Source organism: Solea senegalensis, linkage group LG3 (assembly GCF_019176455.1).
Source record: "Solea senegalensis isolate Sse05_10M linkage group LG3, IFAPA_SoseM_1, whole genome shotgun sequence".
NCBI lineage: Eukaryota > Metazoa > Chordata > Actinopteri > Pleuronectiformes > Soleidae > Solea > Solea senegalensis.
In genome coordinates, this window is record NC_058023.1 from 22055713 (window position 1) to 22075490 (window position 19778).

Genomic DNA, 19778 nt, shown 5'->3' on the forward strand with positions numbered 1-19778 from the left:
AGATGCACAATTTTTTGTGACACAGTATAATTGAAAAAAAAAAAAGAAACATAAAGTGAACATAAAATGAAGTTTTAAATAGTTATTAATAAAAGGAAAATGGACAAGCTATGTATATTGCTAGGTTACTCTGCATCTAAGTTTTATTTATTTTTGTGACAAAAATTTAATTGTTGAAAAGTCAACCCCCAGTGTTTATCATGGAAGAATTTAAAAACAATAATAGATTTTTGTAACTCGAAATTGGTCCAAATAAAGGACCGTTTTGTCAATCTTTATACGTACGATTTTCTTTACCCCATCCCTTTTAATACTTTTTTCTTTCTTCAATAATTTTATTTTAGTGTTTTAATAGATAATATTAGATGCTGTGGCGCCAAGAGAGCGATACTAAATAAAGCAAATATATAAAAGGGGGGAATGGGATAAACATACTATTCAAACTTGCACTGATTGAAGAGCTGAGCATGTCCATGGGCGTGTCGTGATCACGTGACGCGGGGCTCTTTTTCAATAGTTGCCTTCGTGCTTGTTCCACAAATGAGGAAGAGTTTTACAACAACGACTAGCCAATGGGAGCCGCTCCTTACATGGAATCACTTCCGGTCTGGTCATCCTCATGACTGTCCATGCTCTTCTTTCCTCCAAAACACTTCATTTCCGCCCTCCGTGACAGGAGGAAGACACGTGTTTAGCATCTTGTCACGTTATTATTATTCACTTTTTATTACTTTTGATTCAACAAATTTCGCCCGTCGCCAATATTTCTGCGTTACCAGTGACTTCCAGCAAGAGGCGCTGGTTAGCCGTTTAACTGGGATTCAGTACATTCCCCCTCTGTTTCCCTCTTTTCCCTCTCGGTACTAGCTAGCTAAATCGCCCGCGTTTCCGTACCTCTGTCCCCAAGTCTGCACGCCGACATGCCAGAGTACCTGGAAGACCCGTCTTCGCTCACCAAGGACAAGCTGAAGAGCGAGCTGTTGGCTAACAACGTGGAGCTACCCGGCGGCAACCCGACCAAGGACGTGTACGTGCAGCTGTACCTGAAGAACCTGACCGCTCAGAACAAAAAACTCGCCATGGACACGGCCGCGACATGGGACGCCTTCTCCAGCGACGAGGAGCTGCCGCCGCCTGTGATCTCCAACAGAAGCCGCTCCTCCGGCAGAGTGAGTTTCGTTAGCAGCCTCATGTCCATGTCTGTGTTCTTCTGTTGTTTGCACAAACTCGCACAGCAACACCAAACACTGTGCTTCAAGTTGTTGCTGTTTAAGTTTATTTAACTTCACTCGAAGTGGCGAATCTATTGTCACCAGCTTATGTACAGCTCGAGTACTTTCACATTAATCGATTAACCGTAAGTAACGTCATGTTAAAATGTTTATATTCGTAATTAATGATGGCCAGATGTTAGCACTAGAATAAAGTCCAATCAGTTCATAACAGTTCGTCGATCATTAATCCGCTAATAAAGTAATTTCCAATTATTACAATTTTCGGTTAATCGGGCCGCGTTTTCATGTCAAACTCAAATTTGATTCACACAAAGCACATGAAGTAGTGGATACCTTCCTTAAACAGATGGTGTGTTATTGCAAATGTATATTCAATTGTAGAAAACAATAATTTGCAAATACAGAAGAGACTGTTTTTAGATGTTGTACATGTTACAGCTTAATATTAAGATACAAAAAACCCAGGCAAATTATACCAAATCAATAGCAGAATAATCTGAAGTTGCAGCCCTGCAATCTTCTCAATCAACCAATTAATCCACAATTCTAGTCAATGGCAAATGAACTGAATGGTTTTTACCTCACACTCCCTTGTTTTGTTGGAAGGTCCACGCCCCAAAGACATCATTGTAACTTTCTGGACCAAAGCTGAGAGTGAAACTGGAATTCATCTACTTGTCAACAGTCGATTTATCTATCAAGTTAGCTCATTAATTTTGTTTTTATGCTCTTTGTTAGTTTTCTGCTTTGCACATTGATCAGTTTACAAAAAACTTGTGAATGAATTTAAGGCCAAATCCAGACTCAAAAGTTCGAGCTTTCACTCACTACCCCCACCCCCATGCACACACACACACACTACTATTACAGCTCTGTATCACCATCACTGTTGATAATAGCAGCAAATCAACAGCAGCCTTGACTTTATCTACTGATCAAAACAGGTTTGTGTTGTCTGCAGGGTTTGAACGGGTGGGTCTCACATGATTTACTCTTTTACACTGGAATTGAATCAGTTTTTGATGGGACCAATTGAAACAATGACTCCACCTGTTACACGGAATGGGATCCCGTCCTGAAACTGAAATGTCGCATGTGTAAACAGCTGCTGGGAGCACTGAATGACTTTTGTGTCACAACAGGGCTTTTGCTCTCAGTTTCCCAGTTTCTGTGATGGCTCCATGTGTTGCTTTCTCAGCATTGCTCTGTTGTTTCAACGATAATAATCCACCTCAGTCAAGGACCTCTCTGCCTTCTTCACAGCTATCAAACCTCAGTGAAGAATTCCTCGTGAAACATGGCTTTTTAATGCTGCTGAGTCTCTGAAGTCAGCTTCGAAGTTGGTTTTACACATGAAGCTGTCTTGCTTACAGAATAATATTAAATTGAGAGAATAATGGTGTCGCACCCTAATGCGTTTTTGGTGCAGCTATAGTTTCAAACACTGAGTAATTCATGGATTATTTTTGTTAAATTAAAATGTTTTGCTATGAGAAAAACTCTGTGGTAGTGAGGACAGCAGGTGTGTAGTGTAAAATGTATGTTTCTTTTTAAATAAAATGGATGGAGTCCTAAGGCACTCATATCATATGCCAGAATATAAAGCTATTTAACACTGATTTACCTAACACTTTCCATGGCTTTACATTTCTTAATTTTCCCTTTTTATCTTGGCAAATTATTGTCACTTAAATGCATACCAGGTTTCATTTATATTCCCTTTTTGGTTATACAATAGCCTCATTCACCACTGTATTGTTGTGGGCTGCGCATCACCTGTCCTTCGACCGCTGCCTGGTCTAAGCGTGGTGTGAAACAGGTGTGCAGCCACAGGACGTGTCTGTACACGATGACAGAATGACGGGTGTGAGCGAACCAAAAGTGGTGAATGAGAAATAACATGTCACACATGCTGGTGGTGACGCGTGTGTGTTTGTCTCGTTCTCGTGGAACAGTAGCTTTTTGTGTGCTGCTAGTTACACAGAATGAAAAGCCAGCCCTTGCATAGGTAAAGGTCGCCTGGGTGTTTGTGTGTGTGTGTGTGTGTGTGTGTTGTGAGGTGGGGATAGTGAGGGTGAGCTGTCATTCATGACTTATTAGATTAGATTTCTCAGCATCACCTGGCAAACAAGTCTCACCAGTTGATTGTGCAGGTGTGTGTGTGTATGGGGGAATCATTGAACTGCAAAGTACATGATATGACAGAGGTAATTTAAAGCTGTTGTTACAGGAATGCTGTAAGGTAAAGCACACACACAGACTGGGCTATTCCCAGACCGGTCTCCCTTTGCACTCGCTCTTTCCACTCGCATGTTGTTTGTGTGTTCTCGTGGTAGCTCTGCCACAATGAGTATGATCCCAAACCATGATATAGCACTGAGTGGAGTGGATGCGTAAGTGCTGGCCTAATGAGCAGGCGCAACGCCATGTTAGATCCGACAAGAAAGACACTCCCTTCAAAGATCTATTTCCGAAATGTAAACTTTAAGTATTGTCTTATTGACTTTAAACGTCAGTTGTATCATGGGTGAAATGTTCCCCTCTCTAGGCTAGACAACAGCAGAAATGTTCAGTTTTTTCACTGCTTTGTACTTTGTAAGTTCATTTTTAAATAGTAGAGAATGCCTTTGTTTCTGTAAAGACCAGCATTTTGCAGCCTGTTTAGCTGCTGCGATATTTTAATTTTACTTCTGACCTCAAACATTGTGCCAAACCAGTAAGAGTAAACAACATTTAAGGATATTATAGATTGTCTGTATTGCATTTTAGGCATTACTAGTTAAATGGGACGGGGGTTTTTTTCCAGGAAATTTTCATATTCACAAAAATAAATGTAGGCAGACCCCAAACTGTGGACATTCTCTAAACTGCACAGAACATTATAAAGTATTGAGAAAATGACAAGGCAAATAAAACCAATCTTACCATTTTTAAGAAGTTTACAATGGTAATGAATGATAATCTTTTGTATTTCCTGTTTTATGTGAATATCTTTACTACAAACCAAAAAAAACACAGTTACGGGAAGCTTCTGTTTCTGCCATAAAGATGTGATGGCTGTATTTATACTCGACAGTGTGATCAAAGGGAACTTCACTCGGCTGCAAGTGTCACTACAAACAAAGTGCATGGCCAGTGGGACCGGGTTTGGGGGAAAAAGGGCCTGCTATAAAAGTGTCTCTGCTGTACTTCCCTTAAAGGAACACTCGATTATATACAGCTATACGTGCTTTGTGTGCTCCCAGCTGTTTTCAGTAGGAATGTATGTTGCAAATGTGAACTGTATTATGAAGTTGAAATTGGAATGTTTTATTCCCATAAATTATACCAGTAATCTTACAATGTGGCTATAATCTGTTATGTGCCGTCACTGCATAGGCTGCAGAATTGTCCTGCGTATCATTAAAACTATAGCGATAAGACGAGACATTGTTCACTCCAGGAAATTGTGATGTTTCACTGGCAATATGATTGAGTTAAAAGAGGATTATTAGTTGATTAGAGCTGATGGTGAATCTGCTCTCAAAGAGACATATTTGGACCTGACGGTTACAATGAAGAGAATGCATGACGCAATTAGTCTTGGATAATTTAATTTGACAATTTAATCCTCGGTCAGGTCTCTATTCCCTGTAATCTGCGGAAAAACGCCTGAATAGCTGTGTAAACAAAGAGGATATGGCGTATACCAGCCCTCTTGTTTGGAATTAAATCTGTTTGTAGAGTTTTTGGATTGGCATGTTTACTTGACATTATTTCATTCCGATCACTTGTAGCTATTGTGAGCCATAGTTTGAGATGCACCTAAACAGGATCATAATTCTTTAATCAACAGTAAAGAAAAAAGGAATTTCACATGTTCTCAGTCGCTATTTTCTTACATATTAACGTGTGTAGAGTCAAAACGCTGTAACTGCTCTACAGGCACTTTGAAGACTGAGGACTCAGAGCAGACTAGAGCTTCAGCACAGCTGCTGCACTGATCTTATTGGATTTGGCATCGTCATAGAGGAAATGCTTTTGTCAGGAGGAGGACTCTCTGCTCCGACTGCCGCCATGTGCTTGTGTGTGTGTGTAGTAAAAAGTCAAGGCTGTGGTTACACACAGTCATGTGTAATTAGCCTGTCCTTTGTTTTCTGATGTACTGCAGTGTTGTAATGTCGCCGTTGTTTATCTTTTTAGTTTGAGCTCACCTGACAGTGATTAAAGGCTGCTGGTCAGAGGTGGAGGTGGATACACGGCACCCTCAAGTCATTCCTGACACTTTTTAAATACCGACAGGCATTTTTTTCAAGTGAACCTTAAAGGCGCAAATACTTTCAGTCTGTCGTGCATGAAAGTTCCCCCCACCCCCACCCCCCCGACCACAGTGCTCTACTATGAAGAACGTATGACATCTACTGCAAACAACTGTGGTTAATCGTAGCACAAACCACACACCACTCCAACTCCAACTCATTCAGACTCTGTTACATCATGCAGCCACACGTCCTGGCACGTCTCGCCGCGGAACCACTCCGTCCTCCGTTTGGTGAGGAGTTGTAAGGGAAAGTGTGACAGTGTTCGTAGTGAGTTTACTCCACAGAGCCGTGGGCGAAGCCAAGTTGTGAGCTCACAGTTCAACAGGGTGTGGTCTGTAGAGGAGGGAGCTCAGGCTCCATTTTCCCTCCTTTTTTTTTTTTATTTTCCCTTCCTCTTTTTGCAGTGTGAGTTTGCTTAAGAAACCGTCTGGCTCATATCCAGACCCAGCCCTGCTCTGGGCCCACTGAGAGCCAGACGAGCTCTCTCTCTCGCTCTCTCTCTCTCTCCCACTCCCCCCATGCTTTGAACCGTGGCAGCGCATTGCATTCCTCACATTCAGTCTCAGTCCTGTCTGTGTGTTTCTCTCTGACACATCAGCATGGACAGTCTTTGAGTAGATAGTTTTTATGGGACAACAAAGCACTTTTTTGAAGGTCCAATCAGTGTGTAAAACGTAGTAGGAATTACTGTCATATGGCAGAAATTAAAATTGAAAATGTTTATATCAGAAGTCGCCATTTTTTTTACAATAGCTCACAATGAACAATAGGGGTGGGTCAAAATTTGATCATGTATCGTCTGTATTCGTCGTACAATACGATAACTGATGTGCCAGGATATTGCGCCAAAGATATTCAGTTTACTGTAATAGAGAAGTGAAGAAACTAGAACATGGAACAATCAGTAATTGATTAAATGTTGCAGCTCTGGTAAATCCTTGCTGGAAGAACTTTTCTGTGAGGAGTCTCTGATCGTGAAACAGGTCCGTCATTCATACATAACATGCTGTGAGCGTTTAAAATTCCAAATTCGAATTGAAATTCATTATTTGTTCAGCTCCACGGTTTAGAGTTGTGTTTTTAAGCTTCTTGGGTAAAGTATGAGAAACGCGTCACGCAACATTGTTAGTTATGCATAGGTGAAATAATTCTGATCCAAAGGAAACAGCAGATCAGTGTCGATATCCTGTCTGAGAATACACCCAGTCAGTGTTGCAGAATCATGTGTGTCCAATTACTGCCCTGCAGTCCATGTCCACCTTTACGGTACACTGTACACTAAACCATGTTCAAATCATTAATTAATTAATTAATTCATTCATTCCTGCAACATGTTTGTAAATACACTGCTATGAAATATGGCTGGCATGTTTAACTTGTGTTGTCGCGTCACAGACCTGCAAAGCATTTCTTGCGTGCCTGCTGTATTTACTCAGAGGCAGAGCCTTGTTCAGCCGTGAGGGAGGAGACCCAGGACTTAATATCAGAGGCCGCTGGCTTCAAACACAGTAATTTCCTGTGGGCTGAGTGATAGAGGGGCAGCTGGTTGTTTACTATTGGATAATCAAAATGGCAGGAATCTCTGCCGAGAAATTGCCGCTCGTTCCCCTCTTTCAAATCTCTGTATAACTTCATTTTAGAAAAGTGAAGAAAGCTGCTGGTCCCAGTCACATGTGCTGCCTGTGCATGACATGTAACAGCTGTGGGATCTTCTAAATGGTGCAGTCTACCTGCACAATTCTCCTGGGTGTGTGTGTTTGTTTGCCATAAAGAGAATGACATTTTATGGACTTGTTTTATTATTTGTCTCGGCAATGGAATGAGAAATAACAAAATAGAAATAGACCAATGAAACTGGCTGCTAGGCACCATGTTATCAACATAAAGATATGCGCGCTGATTGGTGTAAAACATCATGCATTCCAGGCTCCTATGTTTTGCAGATTTTGGGTTATTTTGGTAACTGATAAAATATAACCATTGAATCATGAAAAATAATAAAATTAAATGCTTAACTTCAGTAACTCGTGATTGAACAACACGTATAGTCTGTCCCTCCCCTCCACTGTAAAAGTCTACGTTTAATAGATTACAGGTACAAAATCCCCGCAGCAAGTAAAGTAGCAAACAATCGAATGTGGTGCGACACACTTGGTGGGTGTGAAATGAGCAGCTAGTATATTATTGTCCTTTTTTTTGGTTGTTATTTTTGCTCCTCCTTCCTTTTTTGTTTGTTTTAAGCCATGTTAAGAGGTGTTGTCTCTTTATTAGTACTGTGTACACAGTTGTAACTTTGGTGTATTGTGTGCAACAGGATTGTTTTGTCTCAAGTCAAACGTGGCTGTCGTTGAGTAGATATTTCTGTAAATTACACAACTGCAAACATGACTTGGCAGTCAGGTTTGACTTCAGAATGTGTGAGTAGCTCACACATAACTCCCATGACTTTTAACTTGACCTGCGCAGCTAGTCAATTCACTTTTATAAAACCTAAAAAGAAATTCCACTTGACTTGGACAAATCTTCATGTTGATCCCTGTTTGTAAGCATAAAAATATACAAATGGGGACACAGGCAGTGTCACATGTGAATGTAGTGTAGTGTCACAGATGCTGCACAAGAGACAGAGACAAATGCTGTCGGCTGATGCTTTTGATGTCATAACATAGCTGTTTACATCGCCTCGGGACAAAAATAAATCAATGACAGTCCTCAATATGACCCTGATGAGTGTTGTTTTTTTTTTATTTATTTATCTGTACTCGACAATTACGTCATTGACTGGGCTGCTTTGTTATTTTCCAACAGAAAGCCACCAGGAAAACAGACAAGGTTCAGCTGGACGAGGTGGATGTGACCGTGCTGACCGACGAGGGCCTGAGGGACGAGCTGCTTAAGCACGGCGTGGATGTGGGGCCAGTCGTGGGTGAGTCCAAACGTTGGCAGAAACAGCAGCGGGCTAGTGAGAGTAAAGGCTGTGGTCCCACATGCCCTCCACTGCACACACACACACATGCACACAGGTGACAGAATTCACATGTCTTTGGCACGTTAGCCAATGACATGTCATGTGGGACGCAAGGGTTTTTTTCTGGACTGTGTTTGTGACCTCAAACTGGTGACATTCAAACAAATTGCAGAAGAAGACAAATCAGGAACAAATAGAAGTAAGGAGGGATACCAGAACCTACATAAAAGAGATCTCCCCAAGGTTTTGGAAATTAAGGTAAATGTCTCCTCCCACCGATGTGCCCTTGTTTGTTACACCACCTACTGTTTCCTGCACCCTGCATTGCTGGTGTTGGTAGACCAAGCTTGCACAGAACAAATTTGGAGTCATAATTATTTGTGGTGTTGTGTGCACCGTACACCGTCTCTCCACTGTTGGAGTGAGATTCCATACAGAACAATGAGCAAGAACCGTTAAGCAAGAGACGGCAAATTCCTTGATGCCTGGGAAATGCAAAGTCCATGGCAGAGCATGCTGCAAATGCCCTCACATGTTTAGCTATGTCAGCACATTTAGGTGTTAAATTTGAGGGATTTGGTTCTGGAAAGTCCTTGAAAAGGCCTTGAATTTGTCTCTCTCTGAGTACAAGAGGCAGGACATGCAGACACACAGCCCCCTTTCTAGCCCAAAACCGTAATTGTAAAAACACATGTTAGTAATTAAAAGTAAAACCCCAGTCAGCTGAATGTTTGGGGGTGTTTCTAATTTAAATCTGAAATGTCAAGAGCACCATCTCCACTCTTTCAGCTTCACATCACAGATCGCAGAGACAAAAACGTCTGCCACTCGCACTTACTGTGAAAACCTGGCTACTCTCCTCCTTCTGCAACAGAAGTGTCATTCCTTCACTCAGCTCACTTGATTCACATGATGCAGAAAGGTTATTATGGAATTATGAGCAATAACACATATATACTGTGTGTGTGTGTGTGTGTGTATATAAATATGTATATATATATATATATATATATATATATATATATATATATATATATATATATATATATATATATATATATATGTGTGTGTGTGTATATATATATATATGTATGTGTATATATATATACATTTGTATGTATGTGTATGTGTACACAGACATACTCAGTGTGAGTAATAAGTCAATTTCAGACCTTGAGTCCACATATAACTCTCACACTGACCACTCAAAAGTTCTTCTCTTGCAAAGAAGATGAGCACTGTGCTCAGGTACTAAGAGTGTAATTAAACGGCAGTCACATTCAAACTCAAAGTTGTAGAGAAATTGCAGTGAATTGAACCGATTTACGACCCTGATCGATCTAAGCCTCTTAAAATAACATCATCAGTGAGTGTCACTCTTGGTTTTCCTCTGATCTTTGTTTTGTTTTTAAAGTCATGTCAGGCCTTTTCAGCCTTGTAAACATTAGTGCGTTTAGTGTGATGTGCTGCTGACATGGAGGACTGTGTCTGTTCCTGTTCCTCAGCATCCACGCGCAAATTGTACGAGAAGAAGCTGCAGAAGCTCCTGGACAATGGGCCCACACCAGTTCTCCCACCACAGCAAGTCAACCACAATGGCCACTCTGAATCAGACCTGTACAGTGACAAGGAAGATGGTAAGACACACTCTTGACTTGTACTTGACATTCTTTGTTTTCTTTTATTATTTGCAATACAGGAAATAATGTTTGAGGTTGGTCGGTATTGTGACTGTGTGTGACTGTATTATGCTTTGTCAGAAGTGACAGCAGAACCAGAACCTGTAGCAGAGGTGATACAGGAGCCTGAACCAATTCCAGTGGTGGAGAGACCGTTGAGGAGCCGAGGGAAGACGCCCGTCACCACACGCACCCGCAGCAGCCAGCACCAAACGGTAACCTAAATACTCGTAGACCTTCACATCTTCATCTGTATCTCTGGCATTCATTTTATTGGTCTTTATTGGCCTGTGTGCACCTGTCACTCAGGCTGTGTTGCTTCCATTATAGACCAGAGCTGTATATATCTCAATATATGAGATATATGATGACGGTATATATATGTTGGCATACTATACTACTAAGATGATATACTATATCATCTGCCAATGATGTATCAATATCCAACTAAAAACTGAATGAGCTCTGGGAAATCCTGCTGTTTGAGGGACATTGTTAAATGTTTACACATTTTTTCCATTTGTGTTATTTTCGGAAGAGAAAATATCTCAGTATTTAATTATGGATTGACTACCACTCTTGCCATAGGTACCTACTGTAGAGATTCCCCTCTTCCAGTGTGCAGGGCCAGCTAATATTACTTTTTTTGGTTTTTTTAAATACTACCAAATGATAACAATATGTGAATACATTATTGGGATAACAAATATCATTTTGGCATAGTGCTTTCTAGTTCTGATTGTATTTGTTCAGCGCTGAAAAATAATGGCTGTCATGTATGTAATGAACAGCTGTGTGTACAGTCAGGGTGGTTTTAAACACTAACCTGTTTGTTTTGGCTCCACTGAACTTAAATGTTTGGTTCACTTGGATATTAAGCTGTCGGTTTTGATCAAGACCATCTGAAGTCTGTTCTGGTCCAGTTCTGAACACAATAGAGCGGGGCTATTAACAGGATGTTATCATAGTGTATTATAATTGCTAATAAGTGGTTAATACATGACTTTGGCATGACAGCAAGAGTCTAATTTTAAAGACCTACTCTTCACCATCTCCACCAGTTTTTCTTCCCCTCTGTCCACTGAATTGTTGCTGTGGAATGTGAAGCAGGTAGTGAGGGACACCCACAGTCTGGGTTTGATTATGCAGTTTCCTCCAACAGCAGCAAAGGAAGCATTTTTTTAAATTTTATTGGAGTGCAGTCACACCCAGCACAGTATGAGCCTGTCGGTTCGTACTGTGAGTGCTGCTCACCCACTGACTTAAAGCACATGATGTGGATTAGTTGCTGCAGTGCACACGTGTTGGATGCTTTGGACATTGATGTGTGCTGCAGTTAGTGTGTGAACTTTACTCAGACCTTTCTACTAATGACTGCTCCTTCTTTCCTGCATCCGTGGCAAAATGTCTATTTCCTGTTTGAATCCATTTTAACATGTACATTTGTGGTGAAACTACTTGTCAGATACTGTGAAGGCTTGATCTTCAGCATGTGATGTGATGTGATGTATAATCCAACCATGTGCTGGTGGGTGACTGTGAGCGGCTCCACCTGGTGTTCAGACGGTGAAAGTTCACCTGTTAAGATAAGGCCTCCAGGAATGAGAGGCATGTGAAAACTGGTGTGCACACTCCTGTAGTCTGAAGCCATGTCAAGACACAAAGCCATATGACTGGTCTAAATTGAGTCAGGGGGGAGGAAAAATTCCCTCAGGGTTTTGGCCAACTTCCTGTCTGTCGCTGCCGTTAGTAATCCTCTTCTTACTTCGTTTTATGAATGCATATTCTGAGGGGAATTTTTTCCACTAACAGCCAAAAGTGTAACTAAATGCTAAACCACTTTTTCAGGTGTAACCCAGTGTAAATGGGTGTCTAGTAATGTTATTTGTGATCCAGATGGAAAATATTCCAAATATACATGTTGGTTACACAAATGTTACTCTTTCATCACCCTCTTGTCTAATCAGTGTGAGGCTCAGTGTCCTAGACTCCTCCCCCTCATCCCCTCACTGCTCTTCTCTCTCTCCCTCCGTCCCTCACTCAGGTCACAACCCACGTTTTTCAAAATCAGCCATGGGGCGGAGTTAACTCCAGAAGAGGGGGGGTTTGGTTACACTTTAACCTTTCAAACAGAGCACTACCTCTTTTAAGTTGTGGTTCCTAAAAAGACTATACTGAAAAAGGTTTCTCCAAGTCCTGTAAAACTAATTGGGAAAACACACAAGATGATATGATATATGATAGCTATCAGAATATAGATCCGTTTTTCACTGTGGTCAGCTTTAAAAAGATCAGTCCCATCACAGGATGGCAGACTGGAAATCTTCACATTATTCATCTTTACACTTCTTTTGTCTGACTCGTCAGCATCAATCTGTAATTACCACTTTGCGTCCTCGTGTCTTCTCTGTACTCCTGGCCCATGTGTTCCAGCAGATCATACCTGAGGACCTCAGGCCTGTGCTGAGAGATCCAGTCCAGTTAGAGTCTAACTGGAAGGTTCTTCACAAGCCTGAGGGTCCAGCACGGGCTGAACCCCGCTCTACGTTGTCCAGACACGTTGAGGTAGCTGTAGGCTGCAGCAGGCCGTTTGTTCTCTCACTGATATGTGCATGGACTCACTGGCTGGTTGGTTCCAATGTCTGCTGATGTCTTTGAGATGAGCACCACCACAATTCTTGGAGGGGAAACTCGTGTGGGTCACAAACTGCATGAAATGAAATACTTTGCTTAACAGGGCAGCTTGGTCTTGTGAGGAAAAGCAAAGAAAAATAAATGATTTACGCACATACGAGTACATCGTTTGCATGAGAATGGCAGGACCCAACCCAAAACATTTTTTAAGTAAAGCTTGACATTTCAGCCACGGAAAAGTCGCAGCGTTTACATAGCCACTGCATTCAAGTTATCATGTTAGCTGATCAACGGATGCTGATTCGTTCTTAACCTTGTGTATTTGTGACCCAGCTTTAGGACAGTGTTTTACTTTTTAAGACCAGTGTCCTTGTTTCAGAGTACGACATTTGTATTACAGTGTTTTAGGACCGCAATTAATGGGTTAAGTGGGTTTATAAAATGGTGAAAGATATTGATCCATGTTTCCCTTATGATGATGACCTCAAATGTTTTATCCCCAAAACCAAAGATGTACAGTTTACTGTAATGGGTGAGTTGAGAAACTAGAACATTTAAGTTAAAATAAAGAATGTATTGTTATTTCGTAAAGAAACACATACAGATTAATCGATTTCAAAATTCCAATTTATTTAGTAATTATTTTATGAATCAGTTGTTGTAGCTCTGTTGAGCCGTTGAATCACCAAACTATTGGTTTCAGAGTAGAATAAAAAACAATTTCTTTGATTTTCTTTCATTGCTTGTCCGTGATGGTAAACTGAATATCATTGTAGATGTTTGTTTTTTTCTCTCAATTTTGTGACATTATTAATCAACAACTCTTAAACTAATAAATAAAATAAATAGCAGACAATTTGCACATGAAAATAGTCATTAGTTGAAGCCCTGGAACCAATCCGTAATCAGTGTATTTAGTGTAATAGCAAGTTCCACCTTTTTGTCCATATATTTTGGCACTTCTCTCTAATAATCTCATCTGTGCTATATTCAAGTTGAAGAGTCAGCCTGAAGAACACAGACCACCAGCTGCTGCCAGCACCTCATCTCCTCTGGTTCACCTGACCAGAGTCAACCAATTCTCCTTTAGCCCCCGGAGTAACATGTCGGCCAGTCGGAGGCAGGAGTCCACCTGGACTATGTCGCAGTCGCCGAGTAAAGCCAGCAGTGTCACTGCAGCAGGGGTACAACACCACTCGTATATCTGAGGCCGCATTCCCTTCTTTTCTTCTTCACTCCTACCACTCGGTGACACGTGCATGAAAGCTGCATGGTCTTGAAACACAAGTAGCTGAAACTCCCTCCCTTTGTGTAGGTTATTCCAGGGACAGTTGTGGAACAGCTGAACCGTTGGCTGGTTCAACAAAAACACTCACACATGTCGTCTGTGGGCAGGAGGAGTGTGGCCCTGCAGACGTCCAGCTGCTGAAACCAAAGCAGCAAAAAATCACCAGCTTCTTTTCCTCGTTCAAACCAGTGAGGACTTCATGTCCACACTGTCAGAGGACTGTCGCACATCTGAGACTCTGGTCTGTGCCACACTCCCAATGCTGTCCAGGTTGTAAATGTGGTTTAATTTCAAGTTGTCACGTGGTGTGGGGTGTGTAGTGTTAGGCAGGAGGCCCTCTGCTGGTCGACACACGCACCTGCAGGTGTCTGAAGTGTAGTGATGGTGGTCATTTTTCACATCTTTTTCCATTATGACAGGAGACGTGGGGTGTCCATGAAGCAGTGGTGTTTACTCTCTAAAGAATGCTTACCTTTTTATTTTCTGTAGGTGGAGAAGATCACAGCCAGTGAACAAAACACTAAAGTGGTGGAGAAGAAGGAGGTGCTGAAGGAGCTGTTCCCCAATGACCTCAACAGTCCAACAGGAATCTCGTAAGTGATTCGGCTTTCTCTCTTGTTTTCAGCACCTAATAAGTCTTTCATTGACTAGAACATGTGCCAGAAAACAAGTATTTTTACACTCATCAGTGCTGCCACTGCAACAATATTAACTTCTTATTTCATATAACAGTGTGGGGCCTGGTGTAGTGGTAGACTGATTCATTGGGCCAGTATTTACCATTTTTTTCAAGATTGGCATTGGCCAATTATTACAAATTTAAAAAAAAATGAAGATTGGAAAGACAGACCATTAGTGTTGTTCAATAACTGGTAACTGTTCAAAGAAGATGCATCAAGCTCACACTCTAATTGGGTCCGGGACAGCATTGGGACAACAAGAAATAGAGCAGAACCTTAAGACAGTGAGGGATTTTTATAAGTATGGTCCAGACTAGCTGAACCAAGGTGTGAAAAAGTCTGAATGCCCTGGCTGCTCAATTCAGATTTAAATTGTCTTTTGCATCATTCTTAATGCGATACACAATATTAATGTCATAAATGGAAATGGTAGTGCTGAAGCGATCACTAATGCGTGGAACACAGGAACATAGAAAAACCTTGACAGCTGTTGTTGTTAGCCATGATGCATTTCCATTTCCCCTGCATCTGTGTCAATGCAATGTGAATTAATAGTGAGGACAGTCTGCCTGGAAATGTCTGATTTTCAGAAATGATCAGATTTCGCCTAAAATCCTTGTCTCTTGCAGCGCCACCTGTCGGCGTCCTATCAGAGGAGCAGCTGGTCGTCCACTGATGCCCAGCGACCTGTGGAACAATGAAAACAGCTTGTTCTCTCCAAAGATCACCAAGACCAGCAGCTCCTCGTGCTACACAGAGAGCCGCACTGTCAACAGAGTCAACAGCTTGCCCCCCTCTCTTGCTTCCAACACCACTTCCTCCTCCTCTGCCAGGCTTTTGTCTGCTGCGCCCCCTGCAGTTCAGACCAAAGTAGCGCGCCGCGGCATGTCTCTGTGGATTAAGCTGTTCCTGCTGGCCATCGTGGCTGCGTTCCTGTTCTTGGTGTACCAGGCCATGGAGACCAACGGCATCGGTCCATTCATAACCTCAGACAAAGAAGAGGTCAGTGGCAGCACAGCGTAGAGAGCTCAGCGTCTGAGGGGTTAGGGGAAGCCTGTCTGCTTCCATGGTTTTTGTTTTTTTTTTGTTTTCCAAGTGTGAATCTGCATTGTAGCCATTTTTCACAGGTGCTGTGAGGTTACCTCTTCACCCCCTTATCGTCAGCCATCTTTATTTTTTTATATATATATATAGTCCTCTTTTTTTTTCCTCCTTCATTCTAAAGTAGTTTTTACTGAATCCCTAAGGTGACGCGACTGTTTCAGAGACACTTCTAAGGATTTCCATGACATGTGAAAGGACAGTACAGCACCTCGGCCTCACTGTCCCTGGGGTCACAACAAAGCCAGCCACTGCTCCACTTTGAGAGACACAAACACAGATGACATCATAATCCATGTGGACTCAATTTTTTTTTACTGAGTTTTGTTTAATGTCAGCGTGTGTGTGTGTTTGTGAGAGAGAAATATTTTTCTTTAGATTTTTTTTTTTTTTCACTTTTTGCCTTTGCTTCTGTCTCTCAGTCCTTTTAAAGCCTCCAAGATGGAATTTGAACCTGTAATGTTGTTTTGTACTTGACCATCTTTGACATGGAGGCCTCTCATCTTAATTGAATGCTTCTATATCTTCTTAAACCTTATGACAATATTTTCTTAATGTTCTCTTATAATAAAATTGAATGTCCCAGTGTATCCTACTTAATTATGTATTCACTGTCACAAATAATAAACATCTACCCAGTACAATGGTATGTTGTTACTGTGCCTGAAAACATATTTGTATTTGGATTAATGAACATGTATATTATCTGTATCAATAAGAATACTGATTTCTCACATACCTGCAGTCTGTTATATCAGCACCTATAGACAGGTTTATTTTTATCTTTTGAGTGAACTGTCTGTACAACCTTTTGAGTTGAACTGAAAGTGATATAGAACGGTTAAATAATACAATAGCAAAAGTGGAGACCAGAATAGATGCTGCATTAAATTATTAACGATAGTCTTTGTCGTAGTATGTTTATCATTCGTTCATTAATGTTTTCATTCCACAATCTGAGTTTAAAGGGAATTCCCAACGCGCAGCAAATCCCGCCCTCGTGTGTTACAGCTTCACTCTTTGATTGGTTAAGAAGTGTTGACTGACAGCTCCGAAGGACCGCTGTACCTTGAAGTGGGCGGGACTATAAACTGTCCAAATCACACAGGACCACACGAGAAGTCAGAAGTCAATACGAGATCTCGTCGGCAAGATGGCGGGTAAGATGAAAACGGCAGTAAGATTGTGCAAAACAGTTTAAATTTAAAGACATTTTTTCATTCAGTAGTAGCAGAAGTATTTGGTTATCGGTGATGATTAACATTGTTGTTAAAAAAGCCATTTTTACATAATGGTAAGATGCTTAACTTTTGACGGGCAGCTCGATTTTAGCCTAACTTCGTCCACACTTGGATGGGTATTTGACAGCTTTTTCCTACAATGTCTTGTGTTTTGAAACTCCGTTTTCAGTTTCAACTTATAATAATGGAAAAAGAGCCTTTTCTCTTTTCCATGACGCTCTATGTGTGTTGTTGTCACAGTTTGACACTTTCAACAGTTCGCTTCTCCTTGGTCAAAGCAGCCGAGACTAAATTTGGATTGCCCCCATATTCTAGCCGTTACGGTAGAAGCACAACTGCCCATGCAGCGTTAGGGACATTTGACAAATATGAGGGAATATGATGTTTTATTTAATATGGGACCATTAAATAACATTAATGTATTGCTCCATGAGTTGACGAAACTGAATCAGTCATGCCACTGTTAACAGGTTCCACCTCAGTCTGAATAAAGTTTAATTATAAGGGGAGTGTCACACCTCTAAGGATCACAATTCTTAGGTGATGTGTTTTGGGGTATTTTTTTAAAACGTTTGCATGTGTAAATAAGAATCCTACATTTTAACTTTCAGGTTCATCCAACAGTATTTATTGGAGAAGCCTTACAACACCCCATCCTTGAAGGCTCTAATTATAGATGCCGGTTCTGTGGCAAAGTAGGAGAATATGCATATGTTGTGGCACATATGCAGACCCATGAGAAGACCACAGTCATACATGGAGGTATTTGTCAGTTCAAATGTTGCAAAATTTGAGAAATGTACAAAAAAGGTTACTAGTAATGTTAAGCATTTTTTGTGTAGAATTTTATTATTATCAATATTCAATCAGTTTTACCATATGAATTTTGATAAATTTCAAATGTGTACATTCATATGACAAAAATCTAATTTGAACGTGTAATAAAAAATAATTGCTCCATAATTTCTGGAAAGGACCTGCAAATCAGGGTTTAGGACATCTCTCACTATCCACATTCTGATAATCAATCTGTTTTTCTGTATAATTTTGAGAAATGTCATATTTATACCACTTGCTCCATAATATCTGGCAATGTGGAGTTGTAGAACCTTACATTTGAAATTTCTCTAAAATGATACAGTAAAACTGGTTGATTTTCAGAATGTACTGAACTCAGATATGTAAGTTGGAATGTAATTGGTTTAATTAAAAAAACTAAAACAAATGAACATACAGATGGGGACTATATCATTTGCTTTTAGAACTAAGTATATATGAGTAGTGTGTAAACCAGGTTTCTCCTTGTTTGTAGGTTATAAAATACACAGATGCCATGGTGGATGTGTCAAAAGCCACCACTATCACTGTTGTTACTGTGGAAGGACTATAACCTACAAAAAATAATTTCTGGACCATGTTCACAAATGTGGGTTAGCTCACTCTTTAAAAGGTCTCCCTGTCTCTACACCCTCCATCATCTCTATAACGTCCAGTATTTCTGCAGCCTCAAGTGTCTGTGTGCCCTCCTCCATCTTGGTACCCTCCAGGGCCTTCGGTGTCCAGTCACTCAGTCTCAGGCATTTCTGCAGCCTCCAATGTCTCTGCGCTATCTCAGCACATCCCTGCACCTCTGCAGCCTCCAGTGTGCAGTGCATTATTACTCAGAAAACAACTTCCTGTCCAACAGTTATACTACTGTCTAACAGAGATGACACACCTGCCACAAATACTCCCAAAACAATCTCTCAGAGCCACGCAAAAGTATTCAAGTCACTTCCCAAAATAACAACATGCACATTCTGTAATTTAGTTGTGAACAAGAAAAATATCAAAGTACACATTCAAAGACGTCTCTCGTCATCAAGGATAGATATAACAGCAAATCAAAGGCATTTTTGCTGTTGCAAGATCTTTTTCTGGACCACGACACCCTATACATGTACAAAAATGCACCTCCGGTAACAATCATCAACATAAGCTGTGAGCTCGAGCAATGCCAACAGGCATCAGAGTTTTACAGAAGACGTGGTTTAATGGAATTTCAGTGCATCCATGTAGAGTCATTGTCATACTGTCCTGTTCCTGTGTCCAAACCAGACATTGCACTAAAGGAAGAGATCCTGTCCGATATGGTGAGAAGACAGTGGATTTCTGACAAGACAAAAAAAATGTGCCTCACTAGAAAGGAAATAGCACAGAGTGAGAGCTGCCCACTAAGCATAGACGTAACTTATGGCAGTGTAAAGTCCAAAATATATGTGTCAGTACATGAAACACGTACCTCATATTATTCTTGGTTAGGGAGAGTAAGTGTATGTTTTGACAAAAAAAGAAATACTTGGCACTGATCATGCTCCGAACCAAGCAACTCTTATGTTACTCATATGTTAATCGCAAAATGGCACCAGACCCGATCTAAACTTTTCCAAAGGGTCAGAGGCACAGACAATGATGTGTGTGGCATCTTTGCAGAATCCTGAAGATGTGCACAAGACTGATGAAATGACATGAGTGACTTTTTCTGTTGTCCTCTTAGGGTTTTTGATGCAAAGCACCTCTGGTGGACAAAATACTGAACCCCCTAATGCCTCACAAAGTCTGTGACTTAATAAAGATGTTCAAATGCAAGTACATTTACCATAAATGAGTTA

General features: G+C 40.9%; 1 protein-coding gene across 1 annotated transcript; it reads left to right on the plus strand.

Annotated features, from left to right (window-relative positions):
• The first annotated feature begins 650 nt into the window (after positions 1 to 650).
• On the plus strand, positions 651 to 16527 carry tmpoa (thymopoietin a). The gene is made up of 6 exons (XM_044022472.1): positions 651 to 1169; positions 8345 to 8462; positions 10010 to 10141; positions 10265 to 10398; positions 14595 to 14698; positions 15415 to 16527. The coding sequence occupies exons 1-6, from the start codon at positions 921 to 923 to the stop codon at positions 15806 to 15808; spliced, it is 1131 nt and encodes a 376-aa protein (XP_043878407.1). The 5' UTR covers positions 651 to 920; the 3' UTR covers positions 15809 to 16527.
• Positions 16528 to 19778: the final 3251 nt, after the last annotated feature.